At 47.3% G+C, this 22,677-nt stretch overlaps 1 protein-coding gene across 1 annotated transcript in view; it reads left to right on the top strand.

The window, feature by feature from the left end:
* The first annotated feature begins 982 nt into the window (after positions 1-982).
* The window catches only part of LOC142590426 (hemicentin-1-like), a 158,799-nt gene continuing 137,104 nt past the window's right edge, over positions 983-22,677 (top strand). Inside the window, exons 1-2 of the mRNA XM_075702554.1 lie at positions 983-1,313; positions 5,162-5,345. Coding sequence (XP_075558669.1) covers positions 983-1,313; positions 5,162-5,345 — 515 coding nt within the window. The remainder of the gene's footprint in view (positions 1,314-5,161; positions 5,346-22,677) is intronic.

Genomic DNA, 22,677 nt, shown 5'->3' with positions numbered 1-22,677 from the left:
CTTATTAGTGAATTTTTATGAATTAGCATATTTTGCATCTCAATTTGTTGTGCAAGTATTGTCCACCGCTTCGAGTAGGCCAGCTTATGAACTAGAATTGGGATATCTGCCACAGGCAACAGTTAAAGATTTTGAAAGTGTTCCCTGAAACATACATGCAACGAACATGTTGAAGCATATATGAACGGACAAACATATACATGTATAAAGCGTCTAATAACCCAGGTTTGATTTGGCTAAAGCAGCAAACCTGCCAACAACTCACATGCAGATAACAAAGTGGCATTTTACGACAAAGTCAGCGAAGGTGCGCTAACGCACCCGGTCTGTAGTTCATGTAACGAGGCAGGAGACATGAAAGGTTTTCTGTGGTTATGTCCACGTTATTACATTGCAAAGCTAAATCTCTCTACTGTTTAATGCAGGCCTTGGGCCGCTATTCACAACACTTCTCGTATAAGTAAGTACTGTCCACAATTGGCCGTCATCACGGCGGCCATCTCCTTGTAATGTCGATCGCTATCATTAGTGGCGGTGCCTGAAAGCGGGCCAAGGCGAAAGCGCTTGTGAATTTTGAATACACAGCACACCCTGTTAGCTTTAAGCAAATTATAGTCGATGTGGCATGTAAACGAGTCAAGAAGAAAGTCGAATCTGAGGAATTGAATTAACATAATGACTACAGTACCGACTCGGTGTGCCTGACCCTTTGAATAGATATGCAAATGCAACGCAAAACAACTAGGAAGAAACACCGTGCGTAAGATAAAAATAATCATACATAACGCCTCTTCCACTCATTAATGGTATGAAAGCTTTCAGAGCGGTTATTTGCGCTTGATATTCCTTCCATAAGTCACAGCAGTTTTCCTTGTGATGAAAAGATCGTTAGCCAAGTAGTTGAGCGCAAACCCCAACAGAATCGCTTCTTGCGACTCACGTACTTTAGGTATCGCATAAAGGGCGCGTTCGAGCGCCTCGCATGCCGGGGCATCGTCATCGGCTGGACAATTCCGATCCACGATTCGCAGACAAGCCGATCGTGGAGCTGCGGCTGGGCCCGGGCCTGGACTCCTCCGGCGTGCAAGAGGGCCACGACGCCTACTTCGAGTGCTCGGTCCGCTCCAACCCGCCGGTGAGCGAAGTCGCCTGGAGCCTGGATGACCGGCGGCTCAGTGGCACCCGCCTCATCGTGAGCAACTTGTCACTGGCGCTGCGACAGGTGACACGCCACCAGGCGGGCCGCTACCGCTGCACGGCCCAAAACTCGGCCGGACGGACAGTCAGCAACGCCGTCCGGCTGCGCGTCAAGCGTGAGTGCGCCTTTCTGAACGACGTGTGTAAAACCAGAGATGGGCAGAGAGGGAGACAGGGCCAGCGGGCGCCTTGCTATGGGAAGGACAGTTAATACGTAATGGGCGTAATTTAACCTTGAGAGAGGAACCCTTCAGACAAGTGAAGCTCTATAGAAAGAGCCGGAGACAGAGACTTGCTCTGGTCTGTGTCCCTGCCCATAACCTCCAGTAACAAGCCCATCGTGTAACTTCGTATCATGAATAAATTTGTAATAAAATGTCATAAATGAAACTTCCACCCCAATGCGTTATTTACCTGCCTCTCAAGCACTGTCCGAGATAAGGGCCAAACTTGAAGCAAAATAAATAAATAAATAAATAAATAAATAAATAAATAAATAAATAAATAAATAAATAGACTTTTCGGCTTCGACAAACGGGCTTTTCTTTGCTCAACGTGCGTTGAGCGCCGGACTGCTACAGCATTTGCAAACCCCGTGACCCCACAGCAGCAGCTGACACAAGTGAAATCGTGTGAAGCGCTTGTTTCCAGGCTTTGTCGACTTAGAGGCACCTGATTTTAAGTGGAACTTATGAGCTTTAACACACCGCTCGAAAAAACGTTCTTCCACGATATCGAACTCTAAAGTCAACTATGATTGAAGGCTTGCGGAGAATTCAGCGTCTAAGCGAGAGACAACTCAGCTCGTATAACCTGGAAGCTATAGCGAAGACGACACGTTTGAAGGCTTCTCGTTTCCGGATGCGCACAAATTTGGCTTGCAAAATGCAATGCTAAAATAAATGTCAGTCTCATCTCGCTACGTGTACGTTTGAGCACCCGTATGATCATGCGCACGTATGCGTACTTGCGGATAAAAGTGACAGTGAAGGAAACGTAGCGCCCGTTTATTGCCACTTAATGCGGGTGCTTCCAGGGCGAGCTGGTGTATATTTCTGCGCGATTAAACTTGCACGTCACCGAGGCAAAGCTAAGCACCCAAAGGAGCACAAGGAGCACATAATAACAGTCCATGGATCGATGCACGGCTTATCGTCGGAGGCTGAGCTTCGTTGAACTCGAAGGGCCAGAAAACTACGTTTCTCGCTGGGCCTCAACCGTTAAAATAATTAAATGTGCAAAGGCGCGAATCTTTCCCAACGCTCCACCGAACTTTTTGATTTATTGACTCAATTTCGACAAGTCAAATACAGGCGCGCAAAAGATCAAATTTTATTGAAAAAATCAAAACGCGCGGCCGTTGCCTCTAGGCGAGCCTTTGAATCTCGTTTTTCAAGATAAATAAAACACTAAGCAGCATTTGCGAACAGGCTAAGGCTCATGTTCGTTCTCCCGGTAATGTGCCTTCCTTGATAGACTTCGTTTAAGTACCTGTGACCTCTCTTTTTCTCTCTTTCCCGCTTGCAGAATTATTCTTTCTTTTTTTTTCTGAAATGTGGCGGTATAGAATTTGACGCTGTTGTTGAAGCTAGGGTTCCACCGAAACAAAAATAAACTTAGTGCAGATTGATAAAACTAAAACGATCCAACGAGCGTATACTAAGAATAGCTTACCAGCAAAATAAAAAGCACAGGAAAGGGGTCGGTGCCTTCTGCCTGCGCTTCTAAATATCTATAATGCGCTTCCGCGCATTAAAGTAAAACAGTTTTCCATCGCTTTCCGCCTACCCCCTCCCCTCCACGCCTTGTATTGAAGTGATAGTAAGAGAGATTTAGTCAACTTAATCGTCAGCATCCAGACGCCATTTTACTACGCTACTGTCGCACGGTGTTACTTATACTGCGGTGCCACAAAACTATATTTTAAGAAACGAGCAATGCCGACTGATCGGATATTACCGACAGCAAATGAGATTGAAACACAAAGCAGACGGCAACTTCCTTTTGTGCGAAATCCACGCAATGTTTTCTGTCTGCGCACATACTGTCAAACGGCTGTGCTACAAACGCCTCTACCAACGGGGAAAATAACCTGCAAAACGAAGGAATGATTATTTCCCGGCCAAATGCTTATGTCCCCGAAAAAGTGCTTAATTGATTCGCACAAGTAAGATACACAAACTGAAACAGACGAGTGCACTGGAAAGTGCGCTATGCCAAGCTTGGGCCGCAGTCTTCAATCTCAAGTGATATTCATAGGCGTAGTAGAATGTCGGCTTTGTCGCGGAATCCCTGGTTCGCAGGCTCAGGGGGAGTACTACATGTATGTTACTATACCTTGTAGTACATACTGTCATGACTGATTAAAATGTGTGCAGCGGAGCACGTGCCGTTCTTTCGGTACCTTCAGCTCACTCCAGCGAAAGAAAAACGCCACGAGGTTTTGCGGTCTGCTCTGATGTGTCTTGGGCAGCGCTTTGTGAATCGACGCTTTCACCGCTTCTATACGGAGACGCCCTCCTCCCCCCCCCCCAAAAAAAAAAGAAAGAAGCCTAGTTGCTGTCTTTTATTTCGGCGTCGGGAAATGAGATAACCGTTTGTATTTTATGGCAAGACGTATCAGTTCGAGACCGCAATTTGTACATTTGCGACAAACTCCGGTCACACAAGTTTTAGTGAAAGGTTCGACGAACTTGATCTGCGCAAGTTGCCAAAATAAAAAATCTGCCGCTGATATTTGTTTAAAGTGACTGCAATTGAAATACGGTAGATTCCTGCTAAAATGAACCAAGTTATACGGGATTTTCGGATATGAAGAGCAGTGTGTGAACATATGGCTGCTCTCCCATGGGGTTAATGCGAAAGAAATCCGCTTAACGCGAACTGCTAGTTCGGTTAAGCCGAACTTCCGCGGCCGCCACTCACATCGGCTACTCGGCTTAACGAGAGACCATGATGGATCGGCAGACTTGGTGGAGGCGGCCTTGCTGGCTGTCTAGAAAGCAAATGGTGTTTCTGCGCACACCGACAGCCACGCAAGCGTCGACAATGATGTGGAAATCTGCGGGGCTGGCAACAAAGACGGTGATTTAGGAGTTGTTCGAGGTGCAGGCTGATAATTATGGTGAGGACGCCGGCCAATGCTGATCGCACATGATGCAGCTGATAATGCCTCGAATTTTTCGGTACATTTGTTTCAACAGCATGAGGACGGCGAAAAAAATTTTTTTACAAGCTAGATGAAATGTCATCTTTTGTCACAGCGCACAGGTTTGCATCCTGTTGACAAGGTACAATTATTTAACAAGTTATGTAAGTGTGCATCAAACCTGTCGCGTTGGCTTAGCGAGGCCGCACGATCAAATCCCTGCCCCGGCGGCCGCATTTCTATGGGGGCCAAATGCAAAAACGCGTGCGTCCCGTGCATCGGGGACAAGTTAAAGCACCATTGCTGGTTAAGACTAATCCGGAGTCCCCACTACAGCGTGCTTCATAATGAAGTCGTGGTTTTTGTGCGTAAAACCCAAGAATTCAATTCAAGGGTTCATCAAGAAGCGCATTGCATCATGCAAATCTGATAAATGTCCTTTTTTACATCTCCCTTTTGGTTTTATAATACTGTTTCGTTGAAGCTTTGTGCCACGGAAATGTTCGTGCACAAAGAATATTACGTTGTGATATTTTTGAAATGAATTTTGTTCAGGACTAACTACTGGTAAGACGATCCAATTTCTCAGGTCACTGCAAGTTGCTGTGAACGAGAGTTTACATTAATAAAGAAGAAGAAAAACAATGGCGAGTCGCTATATGCGTCTGTTCTAGAACCCGGAATGCACTTAGCCCGCATTCCGCGTTGCCGTATTTCATTTGGTTACCAATGGCGTGCACGCTGTGTCATCAGCTTCAGTGCGCATGGAAAACGGGTGACCTCTGCGTCTCTAGCGACTTGCTTTTACCGCTGCAGACGCTCCCGTGTGCGAGCGTGAGGAGAATGCTCTGTTCCTGTCGGCCGTGGAACAGGAGGTGGAGCTCGCGTGCGCCATGGTGGCGGAGCCCCAGCAGCTCCTCTTCTCCTGGTCCCTCAACAGCTCCCTGGGAAAGAGGGAGCTCACTGGATTCCAGAGCCACGGCGCGCGCTCCAGCCTCAAGTGAGTGCACCCTGGCCTCATCTGTCCCTTCATCTCTCTCTCTCTCTCTCTCTCTCTCTCTCTATATATATATATATATATATATATATATATATATATATATATATATATATATATATACCGCGTGATACGTTTTAAATTGAAATAGGTCATTTAAGATATTACTGAACTGCCCCGATGATGCTGTCTTCAACATTACTTCAGCGCGACGGACACAAATTGTTGAGTAGCCATGGCAGTCCATTCTATAATTACCTGAGATTGTTTACTTGACTTTTTAATCACTAACTTTAATGCCAAGTGTGGAGGGCAGTTTTGGAGGAGGACGCCGCCGAAGAGGGTAAAAAGAAACTTAAAGAATTTTAGAAACGCCATTCATTGTCGCAATATTCGTCGACAAAAATTGATCTTTTCCCATTTCGATACTTAAACTGGAGCATGAAGAGCGCTGGAAGAAATGCCTGGGAAAAATATAAATACTGGGAGTTCCGAAATATCGAGAAATCGCCATTCGGGAAACGCCCTAAGGCTTCCTAAATTCGGCCCCAACTTCATATATATATATATATATATATATATATATATATATATATATATATATATATATATATATATATATATATATATATATCGGAAGCCACAAACACTGACACCAAGGACAACATAGGGGAAATTAATTGTGCTTAATAATTTTTTTTCTTTTTTTCATTTATTAAGCACAAGTAATTTCCCCTATGTTGTCCTTGGTGTCAGTGTTTGTTGGCTTCTTATGATATGACTAATAAAAATCGGGCGCCTCGGTTAACCCCCTTTCTTCTCGTTTATATATATATATATATATATATATATATATGTGTGTGTGTGTGTGTGTGTGTGTGTGTGTGTGTGTGTGTGTGTGTGTGTGTGAGCAGGCTGTTGCGCGTGAACCTGACACGGAAAATAAAGCAGGGCTCCTTTCGAGATCGGGCAGAGGAACTTAGTGCGAATTTTTTGCCGGAAGGCTAGTACCGCCTGTACATCCCAAACAACAACATGCACCCACGTGGCTGCGCAATAAAGAAACGTATCCACACAAATGTTATGTAGTCGTGTAAGAACTCTTGCAACAGAACCAGTAGCAACATCAAATGGTTGTGTTTAAGTGTGGCGCCGAAATTATTTAGTAGCTCATTATTGTTGGCGTTCTGTGGTCCAAAGCAAAGGAGTTTCCGCAAAGTGCGGAAGAAAGCGAGAGCAACAAACATCCTTGCTGAAACGCAGCGTATCTCGCCCGTGCTTCATCCTTACTCAAAGGAAAGGTGAAGATGGCCATAAATGATTTCAGCGACAGCGACACAACTTGGAACAGTCATGTCAGGCGGAAATTTGTTTTCCCACACGAAGGGCCGAATATTTCCATTTACTTTCCTTTAGTCGCTTATTAGATCTCGCTGGTCTTTGAAGTTCAGCGTGTGGGTCGCGCAGTTTACTGTCGACGTGGAAGTTCTTTTATACTTAGTTTTAGTTCTTGTCACCTTCTTATAGCAGCAACGAACAAAGCCTGTTGTAATATTGAGTGCATCGTTTCAATTTCATCCTTGATATGAATTACAGCACAAATTCAGTCGAAAAGTAACACAGCGCATATTTTATTCATGTTACTCATATTTTTTTGTTCATTTTAGCCTTTCACGCAGGAATACTCAGAATCCACCGATGTGAAATACTCTGTGGAGGCGAGCAATATTTTGTCTTTTCCTGGAGATTTATCTTGAGCCGTCTTCTGTGATGTGCAAGATCTGCGCTTTGACCTTACACTGACGTCTCCAATGTTGTGCTTTGCGCTTTATATAGACGTCCCTCCTGATACAGCTTATGGATAGATGTTTTTAATAGTGTGCGTTCTATAGGAGCAAAGCAGGCCCGGAATTTTGTCAAACAAGACATATGAGCCTCAAAAAATTGATAAAATATCCTTTTCAAATGGAGGAATCTCCACTTCGATAACTTAGCTGGATGCATCCGCACAACTTCATAAAATGCGTGTGGAGTTTTTGGTGTGCTACACAGCGCATGCATGCTCAAGCTTCTCACTGGCAAGGTATACATCACACAAAGCCTCACCGATCGATCGTGAAGGCCGGTTCCGGCCCAGATTGCCTTTTCGGGTGCTTTCTGGCGTTTTTGTCACTGCATGGTAAAATGAAATGAGACAGTGGCAGTGTCCCGTTCCTAAATCTGATGCACCAGTTGGAGTACATGTGGACGTTAAGGCATCGCAAAAAGCATCGCAATAATTGTCTTCGAATTCGGTTCGTGCGTTGCGTTCGCCTTAAGTTAACCTAAATTTAAGAACCCCAAGGCCGAGGTGCGAGCGTCAGTAGGAAACACCTTAGTCAAAGATAAGGCTCGCCTACCATTTTTTATTCTTACGACTCTTCATTACGAGTCGGCTTTATTCGTGTGCTGCAAATGAGGCGTGTACCAGCCTAGTGATCACAGATCAGGACCTGTATTCACAAAAAGCTCTCACGCTAAACTTGTTTCTAAGAACAAATTCTAGCCAATCATGATGCTAGACATATAATAAGCGAAGGCAGTCGACCAAAAAAAAAACAACGCTTACAGACGAAAAGCCTTGCGGATTCAACCGCAAATTTCTATTTCCTGAAACTTATATTCTTTGCAGGCAAGACGTTCGTCATAGGTTGTGATAACTTATGTAGAAGCTATGTATCTATAGTGCATAACGATCTGCATTTTACAGAAGTGTGGAGGAAGGGATGCATTAATTCTCGTATTGTGACGAGCAACAATGTCCAACGTCGTCGTAAAAGGTCCAACGTCGTCGTTGTTGCAATATTCGCAGCACAAAGACAATATTATTACGGGGAGATGGGAGCTTTAAATATATTCAGAGGTATTGACAACGCCTTTACAGGCATAAGAGATGGCAGACAGTCCTCGCGACATCAGCTAGCCTCGTTGTCTTCTGTACTGTCCTCAGCCTCATCTCTGGCAGTGTTTGGTGACATGACCCCCGGCGCCGAAGGTGCCGTCCCGGCGCTTGCTCGATCTTCTGAGTGGTATCGCTTGAGGCGGGTGACGGGGATGACATCGGTGGAGGGTCGAGACATGTGGAATTGAGAGGCGGGATTTCATATGTGACGTCCATCACTTGGCACAAGACACAATAGGGGGCCAGAGTAAGGCGAAATCAACTTTTCGCAAATGCCCACTTGCCGTGACGGTGTTCAAAGGAGGACCATATCACCAGGGTTTAAGTGGGCATTCCGGTGGCGAGCATAACAGAAGCGTCTTTGCTTGCCCTGTGAAGCGGTAAGGCGCAGGTGGGCAATCGAACATGCCTTTACAGCTCTGAAAATGGCGTAATGGGCGTATTCTGACGACGTGTGATGAACGGTGGGAAGGAGTGTGTCAAATGGCAGCGTGGGATTTCTTCCGTACAAAAGATAAAACGGAGAAAATCTAGAGAGTCATGTCTGGAGGAATTATAAGCAAATATTACGAAGGGCTGAGCGACGTCCTAGTATCGATGGTCGGCGGAAACTTACATAGCAAACATGTTTTTGATAGTTCTATTAATACGCTTGTGAGGCCCTTGGTCTAAGGATGATACGCCGTTGTCAACTTGTGTTTTGTGGCACAGGAGTGCAAAAGGTCTTGGACGACCTTTGATATGAAAAAGCGGTCCCCGTCTGTGAGTAACTGTCGAGAAGCGTTGTGGTGAAGTATAACGTCTTCGAGGAGTAAGTCGGCGACGTTGGTTGCACAGCTGGTTGGGAAAGTCCGAGTGATCGCGTACCGCGTCATGCAGTTGGTAGCGACTGCTATCTTCTTATTTCCGCAGGCAGATAGCGGCAAAGGGCCAAGAAGGTCAAGACTCAAGACAAACCCTAAAGAATTACTCCTACGGTGTGTCAAGGGGTTGAAGGCGGCTAGCTCGGAGTACTGCTGGTTTCTTGTGGCGCTGGTATTGCTCACAGGAAGGGACGTAACTGCAGGCGCAATGGTAAATACCGGGCCAAAACAAGAGCTGCTGAACAAGGTCATACGTGCAAGAGACTCTGAGGTTACTTGCGGTAGGAACATCGTGTAGCTGTGAGAGGACAGTTTGACGCACATATGTGGGAATAACGAAGAGCAGTTCAGGACCGTCAGGGTACATGTTGTAACGGTGCAAGATGTCATCCTGAAGTACAAACGTACATAAAGAAGGGGAAGGTATCTCAGAAGTCAGCCGTAGAATGACGTCTCGCAAGTAGGGGTCACGGCGTTGCTCATCTCCGGTGTTCTGAAACGCAGTAAGCAACAACATGCGGGTATACTCGCAGCTGTCAGGAAGCTTCGGTGGGTCTACTGTATGGTGCGACAAGCCATCAGTGTCTTCGTGCAATCGGCCGCTCTTATGCGCGATTGTGTATGAGTACTCCTGGAGTCGTAGAGCCCACCGACCGAGACGTCCAGTAGGATCCTTTTGGGATGAAAGCTAGCATAAGGTATGATGGTCGGTGATAACTGTCAATAACCGGCTGTACAAGCAGGGACGAAATTTACGAACTGCCCAAACGAGAGCAAGGTACTCGCTTTCAGTCATGGAGTAATTGCGCTCCGCTCCGGGCAGAAGACGTCTAGCGTACGCAGTAACACAGTGGCACCCTTGCTCGCGTTGAGCCAAACAGCGCTGATTCCATGACTGCTGGCATCAGTGTGGACTTTCATTGGGGTGGTCACGTCAAAATGGGTGAGAATTGGTGGTAAAGCGAGCCGCACGGTAAGCTCAGTGAACGCAGTAGCTTGTTCCTGACGCCAGGCGTACACCCCGTCTTTCTTGAGACGTTCTGTGAGAGGCGTGCAACGTTAGCGAAATTGCGTACGAACTGGCAGAAACATGGGCAGAGGCGCACAAAGGGGGAGCTTCCAATGTCATTGGCACAAGTTGGAACGAGAAAATTATTGATGGCGCGAACTTTTGTGGGATCAAGACTGACGCCGGAAGAATCGACGAGCTGTCCAAGCACAAAAAGTTGCCGGTAGCCGAAGTGACATTTTGATGAATGTAGCTGAAGCCCACTCTTGCAGAAAACAGAAAGTATTGTCGAAAGGCGATCGAACTGCGTGGCAAAAGTTGTTGAAAATAGGATAACGTGATCTAGGTAGCGCTGGCAGATTGACCGCTTAAAACCGTGAAAGGGAGCGTCGAGCATACATTCAAATGTAAGCGGGCATTACATTATCCGAACGGCATCACTTTAAACTGACAGAGGTCATCAGGTGTAATAAAGGCGGTCTTTTCACGGTCCATGTCGTCCACTGCAATATGCCAGTACCGAGAGCGAAGGTCTATCAAAGAAAAATATTTTGCACCATGTAAACAATTGAGGTCGTCATCAATCCCTGGCAGAATATACACGTCTTCTTTATTACTTTGTGGAGATGGCGATAGTCGACACAGAAGCGCCAGCTGTCATCCTTTCTGACGAGCACGACTGGGGAAGGCCAAGGGCTACAAGAACGCTCAATGATATCTCGGGAAAGCATCTTGTCGACTTCCTTCTGTATGACTTGGCGCTCAGAGGGGAGACGTGGTAGGGCCGTCGATGAATCGGGCTGGCGTCGTCAGACTGCATGCGATGTTTCACGACGGATGTTTGACCAAGTGACCGGTCATCCAGATCGAAAATATCCCGGTACGAAGCAAGAACGCAACGAAGTGCGGCCGCATGGTGGGCCGGAAGGTCAGGAGTGATCATTGTCGTCAAAGATTCTATACGACCTGAGGCAGTACTTGAGAGCAGAGGCCGAAATTACCACAGGAAGACAGGTGGTATTATCTTTTATACGGACGACCGCGTGTGGGAATGGGACATTGTGCAACAGGAGGACGTTGACGTTTGGCGACACGATATAATCGCCATCGACAATAGGTAGATCAGGTGAAACGGCCACATCGGTCACGGGTCGGTGAGGTAGGCGAACGTGATCTGTGGAACAAAGTCGACTCGGCGTAGGATCAGGAGGGTCAACGGCATACAGCAGGGCGAGTTGGACAGCACCCGTAGAGCAGCCAATAACGGCTTAATGTGCCGACAGAAAATCAAGGCCTAAGATGATTTCATGTGGGCGCTCCTCCAAGACATAAAACATATCCCAGCCACAGCAGGAGTTGCACGGTTGGCTATGCGGACGACAGCGAGCGGGGCAGGAATTAAGACTTACTTTAGGCGCGTACAGAGGTTAGAGTTCATAACCGATACGTGTGCTCCTGTGTCAATCATTGCAATTCCAGGTATACCGTCTACGTCCATGTTGATGAGGGTGTGATGGCCAGGCAGTGTAAGCAGAGATATTTCATGTCGGGTCGTCATGGCAGGCTCACCTCTTGGAGCTGCGACCGTTTGTTTTCCGAGGAGCGGCGGGAGTAAGAAGGTGACGGGGAGGGAGGAGGCAGAGGCGAGCGGGAAAGACGTGGGGGTGTTGACGGGGAATGGTTTGGTCGTGCAGGCAGAGATGTTGGAGCGGTGTCTTCAATGTTTGTCGGCGGGCGGAGACTACCAGTCGGGTGCTGGGTAGTTCGAAACCTCGGTCAAAGCTGTGGGGTCCTAGAACCACGTTAATGGCAGGAAATATGTCCAATGTGTCCACAGCTGAAGCAGATAGGCCTTTCATCAGAAGTGCGCCATTCTTCCAGGTTTAGGCAACGAGGACGAGCGTACGAAATTCGTGGTAGATCGAGTACGCCGGGGGAGCGGTAGTCGGGTGTGTTGACTGGGCAAAGTGCCTGGAATCCGACGTTGGCCAATTTTTGCCGTACAACCGTCTCGATGAGGGCTATAGTTGCATGGGAATCATCTGGGGCGAGAACCTGGAAATGCATGTCAATGGCATTTCCTTGAAACAAATGTTTGCTCAGTTTCTGCAGTTCAGAGCAATCTATGATTTTTTCTTCTTACTTCATTAGTTTAGAGTTCTTAGATTAGGCAATTTTCTCGTGCCGTATCTTCAACGACACGACCGAAGGATCGCTCGAAACTGGAATGATCACGCTAGTAGATGTTTGAAGGCTGCTTTCGGGAAGATTCAAGTGGCACACTGCGACAGAGGGCTCAGTTGTAAAACAAAACATGTTGTATAGCACGGGGTAATATATTTTTGCCATTAGTAAGCGTACTAAATAAGAACGCTTATTTTTTGTTATCGCGAATGCTTTGTTTTCCTTCAGTATACAGATCAAGCTAGCTTTCATTTCAGTGGTTGATTTATTTCAGCTGCTTTAACTATGTAGGCGCTAGAGAATTTTCATTGAGGCTATATTTCCGATTGGAGCCTATATTCAGGTCGTTCTGTAGAAGTGTTGGTAGACTGGAAGTGCGATTAATGTGGCCAGTTGGGAGTGTTAGTACATATAAGAAAATGTAGCAGCACAAAAAGACACAGATGTAGACGAGACGCTCGTTCATCTCGTCTTGTCTCCGTCCGGTTCTTTTATGCGCTGCCGCCTTTTAAAATTGGTAGTGTTACGGTTTTTGAAGGCCCGGCATGCAGTTTTTCTGTATCATTTTGTTGGTAACACTGTCCCTAATGCATAAATAAGTTCGCGCAGAAAACCTTCACCGCATATAATGAAGGTGAGAGTACAATAATCCTTTGCTTTGCTTCGCACGTAAGCCACAAACGCCGTGCTTGATCAAAGCCTCCAGTCGGAGTAGTGCTCACCTGTTTCATGCGCGTGTATCTTGCACACGAGCCCGCTTAATTTAAGTTCCCTTCTACATGCAGACACTCTTAATTAGTCCGTTTAAAGATAAGGGACCGCTCTCGTCAAGTTCTTCTCAAAGAAAGAGAAAAAAGTGCCTCTTTATTTCAGAATTGTTCCTGGTCTAAGCTTATGAGTACAGCGTGTGATGAGGCTGTGCGCACGTCCTTTGTATGCTGCTGTGCCCATCGCATATATGCTATGCTCCGCGGCGCTAGCTTTTGTATCGTAAATCATACGCTACAACTGCAATCAGCCCATTCCGTTTCCCAAGTTCGCTTCTACTTGCCTTTTTGAACATATAAATAAGAAGTGGGAAGAAAAGGGAGGGAGGGGAAAAAGAAAAGGGTGCATTCTTGTTTGATGGGCCTTGCAGCTTCGTGAAATATGCAAGAACGCATAAATCAGTGCTTTCATTTGTAGCTACGACGAAAAACTGCGGCTGGTACAACATGCTTCGCTTCCTCTAGAGAGCGCGAAGAGAAGTCCGCAAGCACGGTCGTTTATGAAGGTAGGGTAAATGCTTTGGTTGTGTTTTCGAGCAAGTAGTACTACCGTGCCAGTAAAGGAGGAAAGGCAGGCACTAGGTTACGAAATGGGAGTGTAAAATGCATGAGGAATACGCAGCGACAGCGCTAGCGGGTACGATTATTTTATATTTTTCGCTGAAAGACGGGCGACAAGATGTGCTTTATTGTTTCCTTGCTGCTGTTTTTTTTCTTTTCCGCGTAATTTATGAGCACTTGCTTTAAAAAAGAAAGACATAGAAAAGTACACGAAAGATGTCTTTATGCACTTGTGGGTAAAAGTCTCGATAAAATGAAAGTAGTGAATGCGTATTCGCTCATCGATACTTACGTGAGCCTGTTCATTTGGCGCCCAGGCATCTTTTTTTTTCACAGCATAATAAATCTACTAGTCACTGGTAACTCGGGCAAAAACCGGATCAATAGCGTAGTCAAACTACCTGTTATTCATGACGTGCAGAACGTTACATCTCTTGCTGGGCTGTCGTGGCAACCACATCTATAGCATATCCTGACCGAATAATACCACGATGTTGATGACATTTTTCATGCAGTTAGAGATCCTGCTACTACGACCCTACTACGTGCATACGTACGTACGTACAGGCGCCGACAAAAGTGGTATACTCCACGCAGCGCGAGCCGGAGCAACTTCAAACTGCATCGCAATGCCATCTACAGGCAGCATCTGGGATCGAGACAGCCAATGGGTGCCCTTTATTATCTGCAGGCATGTCGCTTGACTCGTGTCAATGTTTCGTGCTTCAGCCCGCCAAAATGCCGAGCGGCGCCGCTGCAGTAGCAATCTGCAGGGAGTATACCACTTTTGTCGGCGCCTGTGCACCTGTAAATACATACGTGCATACATACATACATACATACATACATACATACATACATACATACATACATACATACATACATACATACATACATACATACATACATACATACATACATACATTAGAAGAGCATAATCTTAGAAGGGCATGTTATTAGACGGGTCGGCATTTCGAAGTATCATTTTTTAAAAATGCTATCCATTAAGTTATGCTGCTGAATTGCGGTGAAGTTCGACAGAAGACCGCAAGGACAATGTCCAGAATTACTGGATGTGCAAGTGCTACAGCATATCTGCGCCTCTTAGACTAATGCAATCCACTGAGACAAATCCAGATTGCAGCACTGTGCTAGAATAAATTTTAATTTTTTTCTCAGTGCCATGGTCTTTGCAAATTTGTTCGTACTGTAAGTACATGGACATCTGGACTGTTTTAATGCGTAGCATTTTATGGCGAGTGGTTCGAAAAGGACCACCTAAAGCCAGAAGACCCCTTTCCCAATTCAGGGCGAGCATACGCAGTTTAATCCCATTGTTAGACCCATGATGGTTGATAGCTGTCATCCAGAGTACAGTGACAAACGACCCATTGCCCACGATAAAAATAGGTGCACCAGCGCAACACATTTTACAAGCCAGTCCGCTTTCACCGTCCTCCATACGCCATATGTGAAAATGAGGCGTTAAACCTAGGCAAGGAATGTCTAAGCCTATACTAAAATGGGGATACCAAGCAGTATGTGACGCCCTGGTAAACACCCTACCAGTGGGGATGGATGGTGACTTGAGGGGACCCAGAACGAGATGTGTCACTCGTGCATTCATTACTCATGCACGCACAGCCGTCCCACCTCCGCTGCCTATGAGGGTATTGAGGCGTTGCTTATGCCGCGCCAGGCATTGCGCCAGCAAACTAAGCGGACCTTCCAGAGTGGGAACTGTCGAAGATATTCGTAACATTATATTGCGGTTGGTGTGGTGCAGAATGCATACGTTCAACAATGTAAATATGTGCATCTCTCCGATCCTACTCCTCAAGCACATATAAACAAATAACGCATACTACGTCAGCATAACCCCTTACACACCAACATCATTACCAGGCATAACACATTCCGCACTACGCCGACCTCCATATAATGCTTCCGTTAAGGAAGGTTCGACGTTTTTGTTAACGCCAATGATCGCAACCGCCTACACCTTAAAGGGCGCCTCACCAACTCTGGGCATTGTAAACGTACAATCACAGTGTGAATAATGATGTGATACGACATGCGCAGTTAAAATAGATGAAAATTTAAACAAATACTCGCGCCCTCTTCTCCTCAAGGAGCAACCGATTCAATGGGGCTGCTAGCGAGTGACGTCAAGCGCATTCGCACTCTCAAATCATATGCATCTGCCCTGCAGTGCACCACTTGAGACAACTCGGGGATTCCCGTGAAGACGCAGCAACGCTTGTGGAAATGCACAGCGCATTAAGGTAGAGATAAGAAAGAAAATTGGAATCTTGGTGGCGGCTCTAAGTAAAAAAGAGATGCGCCCTCGGCTCCAATATTGGAGACTGCTGGAGAGGAATGCCACTTGCGAGCACTGGTAGAACGCAACAGGAGAGCCTTCTCGCGGAAGGGAATCGCGCCCCCTCACGCCATTGCTTCATGACATTTCTTTGCTTTCATCTGAGTTACTACTAAACGTCGTTAAAATATTCTTGAAGTAGAATGCTCCCTGAATGGCAGTTTTCAACTACTTATATTGCAAAACAAGAATTTGCGACATGGTAGTAAACTGAATGTATGTCTTCCGGCTAACCTCCGTGCCTTTCGCACCTCAGTTCTCTCTCTCCGATGGTGCGTGACGAAGGATCCTTTTACGCATTGGCGAAAAGAAAATTTAACAATATAAGCAGTCAAGGCAGCAAACAAGCATCAACACATAATATATAGGACATCTGCAAAATACAAAAAATAGAAAAATGGGGAGAGAAAACAAGAGGCAGCTATATGTTAGCCTTGATTTGGTTGCTGGTCTGTTCTGCGGGATAAGGATGAGGACAGGAAAGAGAGAGAGAAAGGGAGAAACGAAAGTGAGAAGTTATGAATGCATGTCACACACAACGCTCGCTGTGCATTCGGAGGCCGTGCCAAACTACACGTACGCTTGTCGGCGCACGCAAAGGTCGCGCGCACGCGCCTTGCGTTTGCCGCGCCTCGCGAGGAATGGCGGTTTGAACCTACAAGACGCACTCCAGATCGCGCCCACTTAGCGCATAATTTGGGCCTTGCTAACAACGTTTCGTATTTTTGTGAGGCAGCCAGAGCACCGATATCTGTTTAGCGAAAGTATTTTGGCCTGCGCGGTGGACGTGTAAGATCTGTTCTGCACCATCTGCACATGCGGGAGGCGCGTGGGCGCAAGCTTTCGCGTGCCGGTACGCATACATGTAGTTTGGCCTTAAAGAGAGACTAAAAAGAAGCGTTATGGGAAGCTGCCTTAGTAAACTGCGCGTATACAATGTCAAAAACACCACTATTATTACTGTTAAATATTACTCTAATACCCATGGCTATGCCGCTGGCACAGGTACCAAACTTATCCCCCTCAATCTATGCCGATGACATTACTCTATGGACAACCGTAAGTCATCCAGGGGAAATTCAGGAGCCAATATAGCGGCGGAACAAGATGAAGCGTTAGGCCTATAGCTTCTTCTCCAACCAAATCTGAACTTTTAAATCCCCCTTATTGTTACACAGAGACAAATTCCCTCCCGGAAACACAAATCCACCTCTACAACCACCTCTACAACCACCTCATCCCAGAAGTAGACCAGGTGCGCATTCTGGGACTCATAACCCAAAACCATGGTAAGAACACGTTCACCATAATGAAGCTCACCAGCATGGTACATGAACCCATGCGTTTGATCAGACGCATCGCCAATCGGCACAGGGGCACGCGAGAACATGAGCTCCACACGGAGGTTCAGGCGTTCGTCATCAGTCGGGTGTTGTGCTCCCTTCCCTACCTCTACGTCACGAAGACAGAGGAGGAAAAAGTTAACGCCTTACTCAGGCAAGCATACAAGACAGTACCCAACCTACCACGACATACGTCCAATGCACGCTTACTCCTCATGGGAGCGCACAACTTACTGGACCAACTCGTGGGAGATCACAAAACGGCAGAGGTTGAACGCCTCCTTTCCACCGGCACAAGCCGGTTAATCTCGCACCCATGGGGCTCAACCCCACGACGTAAGTTCATCATATGTATCCCACGCCCAGAGAAGGGCAAGATCTTCTCACGATTCATCCGCTGCCTAAAAATGTACACCTGGTCCATCACCAAGCTCGGATAGAAGCCCGTGCAAAAGCCCTACACACGCACCATCTGTACAACAATGACGCAGTTTATGTAGATGCCTCTGAATACACTCGGCACAGAGCCTTCAGCCTAAGCGTTGTCTCTAACATGCTAACTCCAATAGCAGCAGGCATGACGCAAACTCACTCCTCATTGCAGTAAGAAGAAGCTGCCATCGCCCTCGCTATCTCCTCCACAACTGCCACACTAGCCAGTAAGGATTCGAAAGCAGCAAGTCGGAACTTCTGAAAGGGCAGCCTACATACGCTAGCCGTCCGAATTCTCAATGCTTCGAGGCCCCCCTCCTAGAGCAATTCAACTCCTCTGGGTACTGACGCACGCGGGAAACCCTGGGAACGAAGCGCCCCATCATTCTGCTCGAACGCATGTCAACCGGGCAGGGCCAGCTACAGACACACATAGCGCTCGAGACCACCGGGTCACATATAATGTAATTACCCAACATTATTGGGAGCAGCACTTCCAATATCCACCTCTCCATAAGTACCTCCCCAAATTAGAACAAGTGATATGGAGGCAGCTCCAATCCCGCACATTCCTGTCCCCATCTCACTTGGCTCTTATACGCCTAGGCCTATAGTCGCCTGAATGCACCCTATGCGGTGACCCCAGAGCAGACTTCCATCATGGAAGGAAGGAAGGAAGGAAAAAGTGGAGAAGGAAAGGCAGGGAGGTTAACCAGTTTAGCTTAACCGGTTTGCTACCCTACACATGGGAGAGGGATTGGGGCGATGAAAGATGGGGAAGGAGAAGAGAGAGAGAGCACATAGCACAGCACACACACATCGTCCGTTAGAGTCCATCAATCAGGCATGGTACGTGATATCACTGTCACAGCCGCTTGTCCAATCCCGTCTCTTTCAAAAACCGAAGTAGTCAATTCGTCGCCTTCACCTGCGATGTCTTCTGTCGGCGGCATGTGAAAATCGTGTCGAGGGACAATGGTCTACTGTCAAGGTGCGCTAGAACGGATGCCAGGGACTGTCGCTGAACATTATATTCAGGACAGCCACACAGCATGTGTTCCAGCGTCTCCTCGCAAAAACAGGCATTGCAGAGAGCGTTGTCGGCCATTCCAATGCGGAATGAGTAAGATTTCGCGAAAGCCACCCCTAGCCATAAGCTATAAAGCAGAGTCGCCTCTCTTCGGCGGAGTCCAGTTGGCATATAGAGATGCATCAAAGAGGGCAGGTGGTATTGACGGTTGCTCTGGTTGGTCTGGCTGTTTGGTGTGCACCATAGAGAGAGCGTGATCTCCTGTGTAAGCACTCGAAGTCTGCTAGCTGCGTCGGATCGTGAAAGCGGTATGGCCTCTTCTTGTGCGTCTTCAAGAGCTGCCCGAGCGGCATTATCGGCGTCTTCGTTTGCAGTGACGCCGCAGTGATTGGCAGCCACTGAAACGTCACGTGGTGTCCTTTCTCCTGCGATGTATGGAGTAGGCATCTAATATCGAATACGAGCTGTTCGAATGGCCCGCGACGCAGAGCTGATAGTACAGATTGTAGAGCTGCCTTTCAGTCGCTGAAGATTGACCATTGTCAAGGTGGCTCCCGATTGAGGAAAGGAAGTGCAGCGCAAAGAGCAGCTAGTTCGGCAGATGTCGATGTTGTTGGGTGGTCAGTCCTAAAGCTGATGGTAATAGCTTTTGCTAGGACAACCACAGCACCGGACGAACACTGGATGTTTGTGGAGCCATCAGTATAAATGTGTTCACTGTCCGCGTACATCTCCTGCAGAAGAAGCAGATACAGTTGTTTGAGCACAGGCGACGACAGTTCAGACTTTTTACCGATTCCTGGTACATTGAGATGGACTGTGGGGCTGATAAGACACCAAGGGGGTATCGATGGTTTAGATGCAGCGGTGAAGCCTGAGGGAAGTTTGTCGTTGTACTTGATGATAGTTTTAGAGAATGTTGATTGGTGCCTGTCCGAAGGTAGTGCTGCAAGGTGGTGATGGGGGGCACGTGCAAAATGTCTGATGTGCGTTCTGAGGGCTTCCACCGTAACGTGAGTTCGCTTTGGATGGCCCCGAGCAATCGCAAGAGTTGCCTCTGTTGACGTGCACATGGGCAAACCTAGGCAGACTCTGAGTGCTTGAGCTTGTGCTGCCTGCAAAACACAAATATTTGCCTTGCAGGCGTTGTTCAGCACAGGTAGAGTATATCTTAGAAAACCGAGAAAGAGAGCTCTGTAGAGTTTAAGCATTGCGTCTTCTGACATCCCCCACGTCTTTCCTGTCAAGTATTTAAACAACTGGGAAGTTGTTGTCAGGCGCCGTTTCATGTAAGCCACGTGCGGGCTCCAACAGAGGTCTCAGTCAATAATTACGCCAAGGAATCTGTGAATTCGGACATAGGTAATGGTCTGCCCATTGATTGAGATGACATAAGGCGTCATCGGTTTGCGAGTAAATGCTACTAGTGCGCATTTTTCTGGTGATATGCTGAGACCCTGTTTACACAAGTAGTTCACTGTCAAAGTGGCCGCTCTTTGAAGTCGCGCACGTATCTGAGGACGTGTGACTGCCGAAGTCCAGACACAGATGTCGTCAGCGTATATTGAAATTTTGATGGTAGTTGGCAAGTATTCAGCAAGTCCAACAAGAGCGAGGTTAAATAGCGTCGGGCTGAGAGCACCGCCTTGAGGAACGCCCCTGCTGGTATAGCGTCGCGTAGTTGGGCCATCGTCTGTTAACACAAAGAATGATCTTGCAGATAGGTAACTTGCGATCCACAAAAAAAAACTCGACCACCTAGGCCAACCATCGCAAGGGCGTCGAGAATGACCTCATGTAATACGTTATCGTATGCCCCTTTCACATCTAAGAATAAAGCTGCAGATAAACGCTTACGGGACATTTCGTGCTGGACATATGAAACGAGATCAACTACATGTCGATGGAAGAGCGGTCACGTCGGAAACCAGCCATGGAAATCGGATAAATCTTGTAGTATTCAAGGTGCCATTCCAGGCGGCCAAGGATCATCCGTTCCATTATCTTTCCTACACAGCTGGCCAGCGCTATTGGGCGGTAAGAGGTGAGTTCTAATGGGGATTTGCCCTGCTTTAAGAGTGGCACCAAGCGGCTTACTTTCCATTCGTCAGGAACATTTCCTTCCGGCCATGAGGAGTTGTAAAGGCTCAACTATTCTATCCGTGCGGACTCTCCGAGATAGCACAAGGCCCGGTATGATATACCATCCGGACCCGGAGATGATGAGCGCCTGCAGAGAGCTAGAGCCGCTTCGAGCTCCTCCATTGTAAAAGGAAGGTCCATGCGGCACTCACGGGAATGGGGGATGTCAGCTCGGGCTGGAGGATCTGGACGAGTCGCTTGGTCTGCGATCCGCGCACAAAAGTCTTCTGCGACATCGATGTCTTGCCGCCCTTGGAAAAGCGCTAGCGCCTTGAATGGAAAACGCTGTTCCGGAAGGCAACGCAGACCTTGGACCGTTTTGCAAATGTGAGACAGTGGCTTGCGCGGGTCGAGTGTCTGGCAAAACGTTGCCCAACGTTCTGACGCTCATCTATCCATAAGACACTGAATCTTCTTTTGCATCCTCCTGGCTGCCCTAAGGTCATGGATTGATTTTGTACGCCGATATCGACGTTCCGCCCGGCGACGTACGCTCGAAGTCGCTCTAATTCTATGTCGAAGTCATTTCGCGTGGAAGAGATCGTCATCATGCGAGTGGCGTTTTGCATCGTAATTTTAACTGTTTGCTCTAACCCAGAGGGTAGGCCTTCGCGGCAGGCATCTTCCATCTCAGATTTGAAGTTGGCCCATTGAATCGTCCGAATGGTATTCCGTGGGCCTGATCTAGACGACATGCCTTTGATGTTCAGATAAGTGGGAATGTGGTCGCTGCCATATGTCTCAATGTCTGGAAACCACTTCACACATCTGGCGAGAGAGTTGGAGACGAAAGCAAGGTCGAGGCAGCTGCCGTATGTTACGCCTCGAAGAAAGGTGGGGCTACCATCGTTCATTAGAGTAAGGCCATAGTTGTGGGCGATGCTTGCTAATCTTCGTCCTCTTGTATTTGTCCTTGTACTTCCCCATGCTGGATGGTGTGCATTGAAATCTCCTATGATGACCCATGGGGCGGGACAAACACTTAAGATATCCGCAAATCTTTTGGTATCGAAATTGCTGGAAGGGGATATATACACACCTATGAGAGTAAACAAGAGTTTGTTCTTTTTAACTGTGATGCATATATATTGATTGTCGTCGTGGGGCGCAATTGGTTGCAAAACATAGGTGAGTTCACGACGAACAAAAACGACGATTTTGCTGCATGCACCATTTGTTGATGACATGATAAATTTGTATCCTGACAGTCTTATTGGTTTCGACAAGTTGGGCTCACAAATGACGATGAGTGGAAACACATTGGTGTACACAAACTGACGAAAATCTGAAATTCGTGATTTTAGCCCTCTGGCGTTCCACTGGATGACGGACGCTGCCTTGACTTCTTTCCGGAAGGATGGGGTATGGGTAGCCATCTTTCTAGTTGAGGGATGCAAGCACTGGGCTTAAGGCGTCCAGCACTTTAAGTGCGCTTCGTGCAGACGGTGTCCCCATGTCCACTAAAAGCACTCGAATGGCCTCCATGAGAGAACGTAGCACCGAGATGACGGTCTGTTTTAGGTGAATCATCCATGGCCGGAGAAGGCTCCGGTGGGGCCACGACCTTCTGAGGTTCCTCAGCAAGAGAGCGGCTCGGTAGCGTAGGCCGTTCCTCTAAAGATAGTCTTTTCTGCTTCCTTCGGGGAAGTGGTGGGCCTTTTCGCGGCGCGACTAACTGGCACC

The sequence above is a fragment of the Dermacentor variabilis genome, chromosome 1, assembly GCF_050947875.1.
Source record: "Dermacentor variabilis isolate Ectoservices chromosome 1, ASM5094787v1, whole genome shotgun sequence".
NCBI classification, from domain to species: domain Eukaryota; kingdom Metazoa; phylum Arthropoda; class Arachnida; order Ixodida; family Ixodidae; genus Dermacentor; species Dermacentor variabilis.
This window is presented reverse-complemented; position numbering and strand designations above follow the sequence as displayed.